The sequence below is a fragment of the Nelumbo nucifera genome, chromosome 3, assembly GCF_055504915.1.
Source record: "Nelumbo nucifera cultivar China Antique chromosome 3, China Antique-T2T, whole genome shotgun sequence".
Lineage (NCBI taxonomy): Eukaryota > Viridiplantae > Streptophyta > Magnoliopsida > Proteales > Nelumbonaceae > Nelumbo > Nelumbo nucifera.
Window position 1 is genome coordinate 108,770,401 of NC_142651.1, and position 13,723 is coordinate 108,784,123.

The 13,723-nt window shown below is 36.4% G+C and overlaps 1 protein-coding gene across 1 annotated transcript; it reads left to right on the plus strand.

The window, feature by feature from the left end:
* Nucleotides 1-5,906: 5,906 nt before the first annotated feature.
* On the plus strand, nucleotides 5,907-13,527 carry NFU1 (NFU domain protein 1). The gene is made up of 3 exons (XM_010272555.3): nucleotides 5,907-6,398; nucleotides 12,627-12,763; nucleotides 12,870-13,527. Exons 1-3 carry the CDS (start codon nucleotides 6,059-6,061, stop codon nucleotides 13,056-13,058), a joined length of 666 nt encoding a protein of 221 aa, XP_010270857.1. The 5' UTR covers nucleotides 5,907-6,058; the 3' UTR covers nucleotides 13,059-13,527.
* Nucleotides 13,528-13,723: the final 196 nt, after the last annotated feature.

Sequence of the window (13,723 nt, forward strand, 5' to 3'; positions counted from 1 at the left end):
TGATTGGGTAAAAATCAATGTGGACGCTGATTTGGATCCACAAGTTCTGGTGTTTTGGCTCGTGACAATCAGGGTAGATGTTTTTGCTGCTAAATGTGGTCCGCTATCTATATCCACTTCAGTTCAAGGGGAAGTGTTAGCTTGCTTTGAAGGGCTCCTGTTGGCCTAGTCTTTGAACTTTTTCAAAAGTTGTTTTAGAGAGTGACAACCTCTAGTAGTGCACTGGCTTTCTTATAAAGGTGTGGGTGCTTTTTTGTGTAAAACTGCTTAAACTGTTCATTTTTCACATGTTAAGAGGGAGGCAAACTAGTTCCGTTTTACCCTAAACCCGAACTTTGATAAAAAAACTGTTGAATTGGTCAACAACCCATTGACCTAGGCAGTCGAACCGTCAACACGTTCGACTCATTTAACGGTTTTTGACCATTTTTATTTTAATTATTTTTTATATTTTTTTCTCAGTACTTTTTAAAACATTGTTCTAGCTTAGAAAGGACCGGTTCCATGGTTTTTAAAAATGGGCCAGTGATCGAACCGATCAGGGGCCGGTTACCAGTTCGAACTGGTTGGACCGTTCGACCCGAATGGCCGGCCCGTTTTGACAAAAATTAAAAAATTGGAAAACGGTCAAAACGATTCGGACAGTTTGAATGGTTAACCAGCCGGTTCAACGGTCTGCTGACCAAAATCAACAATTTTGGGGGTAAAAGCGGTTTTGGAGGAAAGCGGAACCGGTCTCAATTTTTTCAGTCCGACCGTCCGGTCCAATCCGATTTTGAAAACAATGACCGGTTCTGTGCAATTCTTGGACTGAAGACTTCCTGGGTTAGCTTTCTAATTCCTTAGTTTGAGACATTTTTTAGTAGTTTTTTTTTTCTTCTTTAGTTGAGTAATGTAGTTTCAGACTTTGAATCCACCCTAGCGGATCCACAAACTACATAGGAACATTCAGTTGAGTAATGTAGTTTGGGCCTTGCTGGCGGATCTAGTAGGCGCAATATACGAGCATTTGTAAATATTTTTACAATTGTTAAAAGTTGTTTTTAATTTTATTAAGGGTAGATTGAGGGTATTTCAAGAGACAGGTGTCAAAAAAAATTTGAAAGTAATAATGTACTTACCTAATCCGGCCTGTGGGTAGTCCACGCAAAGTGTGGGCTGTGCCGCGGACTGTAGTCCATGCAATGGGCCTGGGTTGTGCCGGGCCATGCCACAAGCCAAGCCATGGGCATGGGCTGAACCGGGCCAAACTAGTTTTTTACTTCTTTTTTGTTTTTTTTTAACATTTTTTATTTTTTTATTTCTTTGCTAAGTAAAACTAAGTGTTTGTTTGATTCGTAGTCGGAATCAGAATTGGAATTGGAATCGAAATTCTCTGGAATTAGAATCGGAATGCCCATTCCCATAATCTATTTGGTTCAGACAGGAATGAGAATGAGAATTAAAATCAATAGGAATGGGATTTCATCTCCAAGGGAGGGGCAGGAAATGCCATTCCGGTAGGAATGGGAATGAGATTCCAATTCCACCCAACCAAACAATTGGAATCGGAATAACCCATTCCGATTCCGATTCCAGACCCTTATTCCTGCGAACCAAACAGGGCTTAAAATATTTAACTTTTCTTTGGGAACTATTTGAAAAAATAAGAAATGAGAAATCTAACAAATAAATGAAAAAAAAATACTAAACCAAATAAAAATGGAATAACAAATTGAAAGAAAGATAAGAATTTTATTTCATTTAAATTTGAACAATACAAATTACAAAGCATACAATGGTTGGATACTTGGATGAATGAAATATGAAAATTGGAAAATAGAATAAATTAATAAAATATAAAAAATACAACATAGTTACAAATTGAAAATACAAAACTACATTATTAAAAAATAGCAAATAAATTAAATAAAAGTAAAACAAAATTTACAATAATTTGAAAAAATGATATACAACTATTGAGTGAGTATACAAAAATATTGATTTTATCATTTTCTAATTTTCTCCTATTGTTCATGACTTTCATCATCTGCTTTAGGTGAAATATCGGGTGTGGCGTCATGCCCTCCTTTGTCTTGTAATCTATCTTCAGCATCTAGCCAATCTTTAAAGCAAATGCACATATCTAGAATTTCATCATTCATACAGCTTTTCTTGTTGTCCAACACCCTAGTACCTGCATTAAAACAAGATTCTAATGGAACTATAAATACTAGAGGGGTTAGTAGACCGCGTGCCATGGCAGCGAGAACTGGATAACTTTTTGAATGTTCACTCCCCCAGGCTAAAATATCAAAATTATTTGTTCCCTCACCTAAAGTAGAAAAATTTGCTTGTAAATAAAAATCAAATTCAGTAAATGAACTTGTTGTTGAGATAGCGGATTTTTTCCTTCTACTTATTAAATAAAAAACTTTTTCTCTTCTACTACTAGGCTCAAGTTCAGAAGTGGAAGATGCAACTGTACAACTTGTAGAATTATTTCATATTACTTCAGATTCATATAAATTATACATTTCAAACAATAAACTATTAATTTCTTCTTTTTTATTTCCAATTTTAATATTCATATTTTCATAATATGTTTCAAGTAAAATATCTAAACCATCTTTCCTAATCCTAGGATCTAATATTGTAGCTAAGCAATAAATAGGAGAAATGTTCTCCCAATATTTTTTAAATTTATTTCCTATTATTTCAAAAATACTTTTAAATTGTGGATTATTTCTATATTTTGCAAAACAATCACTAATCACCATTAACTGATAAGGTAAATTACAACTAGTTGGATAATAAATACCCAATAATTCATTAGTTGCATCATAAAAATGTTTTAAGAAATTTCTTATACAAATTGAAATTTCCCAATCTTCCTCAAATAACATATCAGTAGGCATTTTGGTATTATAAAAATCATTAAGAATTTGTTTGTAAGAAATACAACTTTCTAACATAGCATAAGTAGAATTACATCTATGTTTAACATCTAATATAAAATGTTTATATTTTAAACCATAATAATAACATATCAGTAGGCATTTTTGTATTATAAAAATCATTAAGAATTTGTTTGTAAGAAATACAACTTTCTAACATAGTATAAGTAGAATTACATCTATGTTTAACATCTAATATAAAATGTTTATATTTTAAACCATAATAATAACATATCAGTAGGCATTTTTGTATTATAAAAATCATTAAGAATTCGTTTGTAAGAAATACAACTTTCTAACATAGCATAAGTAGAATTCCATCTATGTTTAACATCTAATATAAAATGTTTATATTTTAAACCATAATATTGACATAAATATTTAAATTCTTGTTTTCTTGCTCCAAAACTTTTAATATATATAATACAATTTCTAATTTTAGAAATACAAGTAGAAATAATATTTAAAGCATCCTGAATACATAAATTTAAGATGTGACATGCACATCTGATATGAAATAATTTACCATTTAAACATGGTTTTAATTGAGATTTTAAAATATTTATTGCTGAATCATTATTACTAGCATTATCAAAACTAATAGAAAATAATTTATTGTCAATTCCATAAACATGTAAAGTATTTAAAATACTTGCAGCAATAGCTAGGCCAATATGCAAGGTTCAAAGTTTCGGAAACGCAAGGTGTATCGGAAAGGTAATTTTAAGAGACGTATCAAGATACGCATTGGAAACATATAGATACGGACGAAAAATCAAGATATGCATAGATACACTAGAAAATTCAAAAAATCTTTAAAAAATATGAACAATAATAAAAATGAGTTTTATGTGATTATAACTAATTTATTTAAACATAAAAAATCATTCTTTAATGATTTATATGAAGTATTGGGATATAATTAGTAATCATTGAAAATTAATAGAAGAACTAAAATGTATGTGTATACATACTAATATTTATTAGTTAATATTTTTTTGAAGTCATTTATTAGTTAATATTTATTATATATAGATTTAGATGATATTTATTGTGTATACAAGTTAATATATTCCTTAATTTTTAATAAATAAATTTAACTTGTATCCATCTTATTATTATATAAATATTAATAATCAAATTTATAGCATTTGTTGTGAAACATCCACCAAGGCAAGAAAGATTAATTTAAGTATAAAAAAGCATGTTATTCTAATAAGTAATTGAGGTTGGCATAATGGTTAATTAGTTAGTATTGCAAGCAAATGACTTGGGTTCAAAACTTCTTACCTTTGGTTTGTGATTTTTAATGCATATCGGCCCATTTTGGGTATGTATTGACATGTTTTGAATTGTATCGGCTGATACATACCCGAAACGAACCGATACAAGGCCGGTACGGACCTGTATCGGTTCGATACGGACGAGAAAATACGAATCCATTTAATTAGACATGTTCCATGTATCGTAACTCTTTCGAAATGATACGTATCAACTTGTATGGGCCGATACGTTACGAAATTTAAAACCTTGCCAGTATGTGGCCATTCAAGCCTAGTAAAACTTAAAATTCGTTTATTTAAAAGCCAATTTTCATAAATAAAATGACAAGTAACACAAATATAGCTTATGTTAAATTTAGAAGTCCAAACATTAGAAGTAATTGCAATTTTAGAATTAAGATTTGATAACATATAAATTAAATTTTGTTTATATGAATAAAAAAATTTTAAAGCATCTAATCTAATATTATTCCTAAAAATTTTTTTAAATTGTGGATTTACAGAATCAAGTAACCATTTTTCAAGTTTAGTATCTTCAGCTAACAAAAATGGTTGTTCAGTATGTACAATATATTTTGCTAATTTTTGCCTCATTTTTTCTTGAGAATATTTAAATGTATCAAAACCCCTCCGCCCAATTTGTGTTTGTGTTGTTTCCCTCCGTTCTTCTTCTTCTTCTTCTTTCTCATGGGTGACCAAATGTCTGCCCAAATGGCTAGTACCACCCTTGCTACAATAACTAAAGTCTTTTCTACATTTTTGTCCAACAGCTCTTTTTTCCTTCCCCTCAACCTCCTCTACTTTAAATATTTTCCAAACTGAGCTAATCAACTTACATGCTCTCTTTTTCTTTCCCCTAGTATCAGTACTAGGGGTGGAAGTTCCATCAATATCAATAGCATCCATATTGATGCTAACACTATCATGCTACGACTGAAATATCGTCGGCATTAAACATATTGAGGAATTGGTTTCAAGAGGAGCCGACATTTTTTTTTTAATTCTAAAAAAATAAAAATTAATTTAATTGGACTTACTCGGATTGTTGGTTCGGAATCACAACTTGATTTCAACGGTTGAAGTCTTTCAACTCCATGAGTCAAAGCCTCCCAAATTGCTAACTTAAGATACTTGAGCTAGTTGAGCAAGGCTTTTTCTTGTTGAAACTTCAATACAGTTGAGAATTTGAGAATCAACCAATCCGAGTTCAGAGAATGTATGAGAGATTGAGAATTTGAGAGATTGTGAGATTGAAACTTGAGAAAGTATGAGAACTAGAGAAGAGATTAAGAGAATTGTTGAATTGGTGTGATGAGAATGGTGAAGGATAGGGCTATTTATAGGAATTGAAAATAATTCAATTACCCAAAATATCCTAAAAAACTAGCCATTTTTTAGTTATTGAGAGAGGTATTTTGGTCATTGTAAATTTATTTATCACTTTACCTAAAATGTCCCCCTAAACTCTGTTATGTGGCTGTTGGGGGCATTTGTGTCATTTTTTGTTCTCCATAACTAAAATACATAAATACCCCTTATATAGCTGTTTATAGCTGTTGGGAAGGTAATTTTGTAAAAAAAAAAAAAAAACCCAAAAAAGCTAAAACAGCTAGTTCTTGGGCCAACGGGCTGAAGCCCCGATTTACACCTATAAACCGGACTGCTCTCCGAGTCTCCGTCTCAAGCTCTCAAAGCCAAACTGTCATCTCCCCACCACATATAGAACGGAACGCTGAAATTTTCTAAATTGCCAAATTTACCCCTGTATCTTATATAATTCCGTCAAGTCTGTATGCAATTGCAGCGGATACGGGTTCCACCGGTCTGGGAAGAAGGAAAATGGCGGCGTCTCTAACTGCTGCTGGGTTGGCAAAAAATCCTTGTTTTCTCCGTAGGCAGATCCTTAAATCCCCTTTCTATCCGCCATTAAGTTATGTTCGAGGACCTAGAATAGTTTTCATAAGACGGGTATTCTTCAGTTATGCCATCAAGGCCTCTAAAGCTCCCGAAACAAAAGCAACTGGTTCTTCTCCTGGCTTGTATTCCGCCCAGACATTTGAACTCACAGCACAGAACGTGGACTTGGTTCTCGAGGATGTTCGGCCTTACCTAATTTCCGATGGAGGCAACGTTGACGTCGTCTCCGTCGAAGATGGAGTCATCTCTTTAAAGCTTCAAGGTCTGTTCCCTCTTCTTTGGACTCCTGACGTGCTGATGAAATGTTGAGCCTGACTATGCAAATAGGTTTCTCATGAATTAGACCGAGAATATGAATTAACGGCATGTAGTATTTTGCTGTTTTGGTTTTGAGAATTACTCTTTTCTAGTTTGCTTGCGTATAATTTTATTTGGGTTCCTGAATTTTGGTTTTATAGGTATTTAGTAGCTAAGAAGGTTTAACTCTGACTGAAGATTGTTTTTGTCTTGGAAATTTCGATGGAAAGAACAGATATAGGACATTGATAAAAAGAAACTATAGATATGGGAAGCTTGTATTGTTTGATTTGGACCACTGCGAGGCAATTGAAGCTTATGCTAAAGATAGAAGGATTGGGCCCCAAATTGTGGCTTTTCTCTATTTATTGATATGATTAAGTATTTGTTTTAATGGAAATGGAAAACTTTGGGATTTGCATCAGATAATTTCTGATCACCCATTGAATAGCTTTAGATTCGAAGCCTTCTTTTCCCTCCTTCCCACCCACTCCCCCAAAAGAAAAAAAAAATGAAAACAAAAGTAAAGGAAAAAAAATGTTATTGCTTTGGTTACAATATTCCCTGAAATTTTTCATGAGGTGAACTGCAGAGAAAGTGCTGTGAAATACATGAATGAATAGGAGGCCTAGGTTCTATTTCTGGGCTGGGTAGGTAGTGAAATACATAGGATAGACAAGGAGAAAATGTGCTGTGATGCTGCCATCTATCTTTACCATCTTCCTGAGGCATTAGAAATCTAGATTAGCTATAGGGAATAAGTTAGTAGATTTCATTTTATGAATGAATAGATGTTTACCTTGTGGATGTTCCTGAGCAAGGAAGCAAAAGAAAGTTCTGCACATGATTCATGGTTAAAGAAAGCTACCAATCAGACTGTCAGACAATACGTGTCATTTGCATGTTGATCAGTAGAAATAAGTAAGTTTGTGGATGGAACATTATGGGAGAAAAGGAGATCCATGATCCACCTAGTGTTTGTATAACATATTGACAGTATGAAAGGAGTTGCCACCTAGTTGTCTAGGTATACAAAGCTACAAACCTAGTGAAAACTTTTGTTTTTATTTTGAAAATCCTTTTATGCATCCTAAGACAAAGAACAAAGTAGACTATACTTGTTCATATCCAAATTCTAGGTATCCCAGTGTTCAAGATACAAGGTTGGAAGAGGTCAGAAATCCAACCACACCTAGCTAAACTGGTATTACTTGCACCATAATACATTTATAAGATCCATCAATTGTTCAGAATTCAGAAAAGAAGATCAAAAAACCAAGATGACAAGCCAATTGCATAAAACCAAAGTAAACTAAATATCAACACAATTCCTAATCATAGAAAAAGAAAAGTAAACATGCAGCTGAGGAGACAGAAGCTTGCACATTTTTCTTACTATAATATGGTGCAGAAAAAGACAAAATTTGTCATCACCATAAACATCAAGACCATACAGAAATTAATAATACTTATTCATACACAAAAATAAGTAAATTTGAATTAATAAGGATAAAGCTTGCTAAAGCTGAGTTAATAAGGAAATGGACTGAAAGTGAGCATTATGTAGATCAAATGGAACTATATTAAACCATACAATGGACAAATTGAAAGAAAACTTAATGTTAACCTAAAAGAACCATGCATAGGAGACCAATCAAAACAAATCTCGGGCTGTACTCCTCAAGTGAAGTGAAGACTGATTCTCTTGACCAACTGGAAGAAAAATCTGTTCTTTTATTCCTCAAAACATCAAAATGGTCTTATCAGAAGATTATGTGCCTCTTTAGAGTTTAGACAATAGAGATGAATGTTTGGAGGGGTTCAAGTTTCCAACCTTTCATTTGTTGATTGAACCATTTAGATTGATGAGGGTAAGGCTTTTGCTCTAAAAAATGACTATAATCATATAGTTGCTGTTGTGCAAAACCCAGAAATACAGATTCGAATGGCACCCAAAACTGAAAGAAAAAATAGAGATAAAGAGAAGCAAATAAAGTGGACACACTTACATTTGTAAAAAAAGACACAAACTTACGTGGTTAGGCTTTTATAGCCTACGTCCATGGGCGAAGGAGGAGCAGAAATCCACTATGTAGTCTGTAATGGAGAGGAATACAGAGCTGTGCACTCACACCTCACTCACAGAAAACCCTAAACCCCAAATGCACCCAAAGTCTCCCTGTTTTCTCACAAGACAAAGACTAAGTATACAAGAGAGGAAACCCCTGAAATACATAACCTTTTGTCAAGACTGTTGGAACAGACCAAGAGAAGGCAGTTAGTCAGTTTTACAAGAGGAGGCCACATCAGCTCAACTAACCAGCCACTTGTAATAACTGCCATCCACTTGTAACAGCTGTAACAGTCAAGATTGTAGCACTATAAGTAGTAGAGCAGAAAAGGAATAGAGGAGGACTCTTTCAGCATTAAACTCTCTCTCTCTCTCTCCCTCTCTCTCTCTCTCTCTCCCCCTCTCCTTCCAAGAATTCAGGAGGTTGGCCCCTCGAAGAGTTAGGCAAGTTCCTAACAATTTGGTATCAGAGCCAGCATGACCAACACAAGAAACACATCAGTAGACACCCAAGTGGATCAGATGGAGGTCGAGATCCATCGAATGTCTTCAGATCTCAAAGAAATGAAGGAAAACTTCACTGCTCTCCTCCATCGACTGGAACAGGGGGCAACAAACATTGACAGAGGAAGCCCCGAAGAGCACAACAATGAAAACAGTCGCAGAACAGGGGCGACAGCACGAATAGCCAAAATCGACTTCCCCATATTCTCAGGCGGTGACCCAACCCCCTGGATTCTCAGAGCATAAAGGTATTTCGATTACCATGAAACACCGGGGCAGGATAGGGTAGCTCTGGCTTTTGCGCATCTTGAAGGGGAAGCTATCCTCTGGTTTCAATGGTACCGAAGGGGGCACCCCCATCAAACCTGGGCAGACTTCACGGACGCCATGACTGTCCGTTTTGGATCATCTGGGTTCGAAGATCTTGATGAAAACTTGGCAAAACTGCGGCAGGTGGGATCAGTAAAAGAATACCAGATGGAGTTCGAAAGGCTGACCGTGAGAGTCCAAGGATGGACTGAGAAGGTGCTGGTGGGAAGCTTCGTCGGCGGCCTAAAGGAAGAATTGCGACTGAAAGTGAAGGCGATGCAGCCCACTTTCGTCATCAATGCGGCAGCACTAGCAAGATTGTATGAGAACAAGTTCAGTCTAGCAAGAAAGGTGCAGCGACCATGGGGTCCAGAAGCAAGAAGGGAGCAAGAAAAGACAACAGCACCAGACAAGGAGGAAGGAGTATTGGGCCCAGGCCCACTGGTTCCTTTCAAACGGCTGACTTGGGTAGAGATGCAAGTCCGCAGAGACAAAGGTCTTTGTTACAACTGCGAAGAGAAATTTGGGCCGGGCCATCGCTGCAAGAAACAACAAGCGTTTCTCCTCCAAACAGATGCCGAAGAGGAAGACGACATCCCCGGGTGCAGAGAATCTAACCCAGGATGGGAAATACAGTCCAATGGCATGCCTGAAATATCCTTACAAGCCCTTACGGGACTTGCGTCCCCTCAAACAATGAGAATTGCAGGGCTGATTCTAGGACGCCAAGTGTCAATCCTCATAGACAGTGGCAGCTCCCTTAACTTCATAACTCAAGTCTTGGTGGATAAAATGGGACTTCCGGTGCAACCAACAACGACCTTTACGGTTCATGTGGCCAACGGTAACAGCCTCTCTTGCAATAGCATTTGCATGGGCCTACCACTAAAGATTCAGGGTCATCAGTTTGTGGTGGACCTATATCCTCTCCATCTCAGTGGAGCAGACGTGGTGCTAGGCATTCAATGGTTAAGGCAGCTAGGACCCGTGGTCTGTGACTGGGCTTGTCTCACCATGGACTTCACATCAGGAAACTCTACAGTCCATCTACAAGGGCAGACATGCAAGGGCCCAAGGCCCATCAGTCTTGCAACACTGACAAAGCAAAGAGGAGACCCAGATCAGCCCATATTCATGCACATGGACTCAAATTTTCCTACTTAGATCTGCAATCAAATTTCCTACATTAGACCTTGAGGGCAAGGTCGCTCTAAAGGAAGGGGGGATTGTCAAGACTGTTGGAACAGACCAACAGAAGGCAGTTAGTCAGTTTTACAAGAGGAGGCCACATCAGCTCAACTAACCAGCCACTTGTAATAACTGCCATCCACTTGTAACAACTGCCATCCAATTGGATTGTCAAGACTGTTGGAACAGACCAACAGAAGGCAGTTGGTCAGTTTTACAAGAGGAGGCCACATCAGCTCAACTAACCAGCCACTTGTAACAACTGCCATCCACTTGTAGCAGCTGTAACAGTCAAGATTATAGCACTATTAGTAGAGCAGAAAAGGAATAGAGGAGGACTCTTTCAGCATTAAACTCTCTCTCTCTCTCTTTCTCTCTCTCCCCCTCTCCTTCCAAGAATTCAGGAGGTTGGCCCCTCGAAGAGCCCTGAGTTAGGCAGGTTCCTAACACCTTTCGTATTTGGTTTGGACCCATAATCTGAATATGGATCGGGTCCATACCACCATGGGGCTCCGCCCCCGCACCCCCAATGGTGATTTGTGGCAAGCCCTACGCTTCCACCACAAACCACTATGAAATTTTGCCTTTGGGCTTTTCTCAACTTAATTCAGAGTGGGTTCATGAAGTGGGTCGCAACAAAGAATTTAAGGCACAAACCTTAACAGTTGCTAATTCCTTTTTAATGACTTGCATTTTGTTCTATATAAATTTAATATTAATGGTTCCAAATAAGATTGAAAGATCACTATGCTTAGTTTCAGTTGGTGAAGTCCTTTTTTTAAACTACAATACATGTTAATTTGGCTTTTTATATGATAACAAGATCAAGGGGGTTATTTGTTGATGCTAAAGCTTGTCTCTAGCATCTAAACCATCCAAACATGTGAATTGGCAAACCAAAAGCACAGTTCTTAAGGCACATTTGAATGGCTGAAATGTTATAAATGATGGTCCCAAGAAATAGTTTAGCATTTTCTTGCTTGTATGTCTGACTGAACAAAAATAAGGAATTTGCTGATGAAGTCTACCAACCAAACTAGTCATTGTTTCCACCTAGAGATTCATTAAGAGATTGTTGAATGTAGAAAAAGACAAGAAAGTCTCAGAACCCCCATTTAATGAGCATAAATTGCAGATGCAGAAGAGAAAAATCTCTTAATCTCATAGTGAGTTTAAAGGCATCTAACTGGATTTCATGTGTTCTCAAAACACAAACACACACACACTCAGTGCATTGGCCCAGGCAAGATTAAGAGATCAAGGAACTCATGTCAAATCTTGTCCTAGCCTAACACACACATTGGCCCAGACAGGATTTAGAGATCAAAGGAACTCATGTCAGATCTTGTCCTGACCTTAGTGGCTTTTGCCTTTCTTTCAAGAAGATAAAGGAGTGTTTCACTGTTTTGAGTTAGAGCTGCTGGTGTTTTTGCCCTGGTTCAGTGTTTTATTCTTCGTAGAATCCTAGTCTTTGTTTTTTTCTTGTGGCTCTTGTAGTTTGTTTTCTTGGCTGGTTGTACTTGAACCCTGTAGTCTTCTTTCCGGGGCTATGGTCTCTTTTAATGGAAAGTATATTTCTCTCTTTAAAAAAAAAAGCATGGTGATTGTACATATCATCATTCATACAATAAATCAATGTTGGTGATAATAATAGCCATTAGGGTGACTCGTGGTCATGTAAATATATAATCGTTTAAGTGGGAGAGGGAAAGTTGCAGACTTGCAGACGAGGAGGGAAATTTGCACGGTGCAACAATGATTGTTAGGGAAAATGAGGATTTATTTAAAAAAGGTGTTTTAGATAACATCAAATTCAGAAAACGCTTGGAGTAGAGCTTCTATATGAACTATACCTTGTATTATAATTTATAATTCTAACATATCTAAATGATATAGTACTTAAAAAAGTAATATCATGCCATCCCTTTTAACCAATGAAAAATTTTTGTAGTCCATAAGCCTATTCTGCTTATACTTTATCATTAATAAATTCCGAATTGTGTTGCTGGTCAAATATATATCGTGATCAATTGATTTTATAATTCAACACATGGATATCTATTTTATTTCCAGAAATCTCCTGTACTTCAACCTAGCTGAATGTATAGTTTGGGTATACAGGAGCATGTGGAAATTGTCCTAGCTCCACAACCACCATGAAAATGGGAATTGAACGAGTATTGAAGGAGAAATTTGGAGATGCAATTAAGGATATTCGCCAAGTCTTTGATGACCAACCAAGTGAGACAACTGTTGAGGTCAATTCTTGACTCATCTTAGCTGATAAAGTTAAACAAAAACAATACCACATAAGTTGGATTTTAATTAATAAAAACAGAAGTAAGGAATGATTTGCAATTGCAGGTGGTGAATAGTCATCTTGATATACTAAGACCAGCCATAAAAAACTATGGCGGGAGTGTGGAAGTGCTATCTGTTGAGGGAGGGAATTGCCTCGTGAAGTATGTTGGCCCTGAGTCAATTGGATCAGGAATCAAAGCAGCTATTAGAGAGAAGTTCCCAGATATCACAGATGTTGTGTTTAAGAGCTAGATTGCCGTCAACCAAGTAGTTAGGGAGTTGAACTCTCACAAAATGACAGATATGTTGTCATCAGGTGAGAGAGCACTCTGTATTACACAAGGTTAAGCTTAAGCATACAGTGTCAAACAGATTTATCGAGTATGCAAGTGCATATATGTATACATTCCTTAATGATTTATGCAGGCCTTTCAATGTTACTGATACATAAAATTGAGCTTTGGCCCCATTACACATTAATGAAATTACAAAGTTGTTAAGTATCAGGTTCTGGTGCAAGGGCCCTGATCTGCTTCTTTTCGACTAACAAGAGATAAAGGAAGAACTTTACTCCTGCGCTCAATACCATGTTAGTTTTCTGTAATTTAATTTGAGTATCTTTCTGAATTCTGACATTTCCCCAAAATATGTGAAACATAAGTTGTTCTTGTTTTAAACATAAGTATCTTGATAATATCAATCCTTTGTTGCTTCAGAAAAACCAATTGTGTACATAGATTTTGTCCTCTGATGAAAGCTGATGTATTCCACAAATAAATTCCCTCATCACGATAGGAGGGTAGGAGCTCTCCTCCCCGCCTTGCTGTTTTAATGCTGCACATGTAGGCAGGTATCAACCTGCCAGAAAATGTTGAAACGATCTTAGCAGTTGATAAAAGATGGAGGGGAAGAAAGAT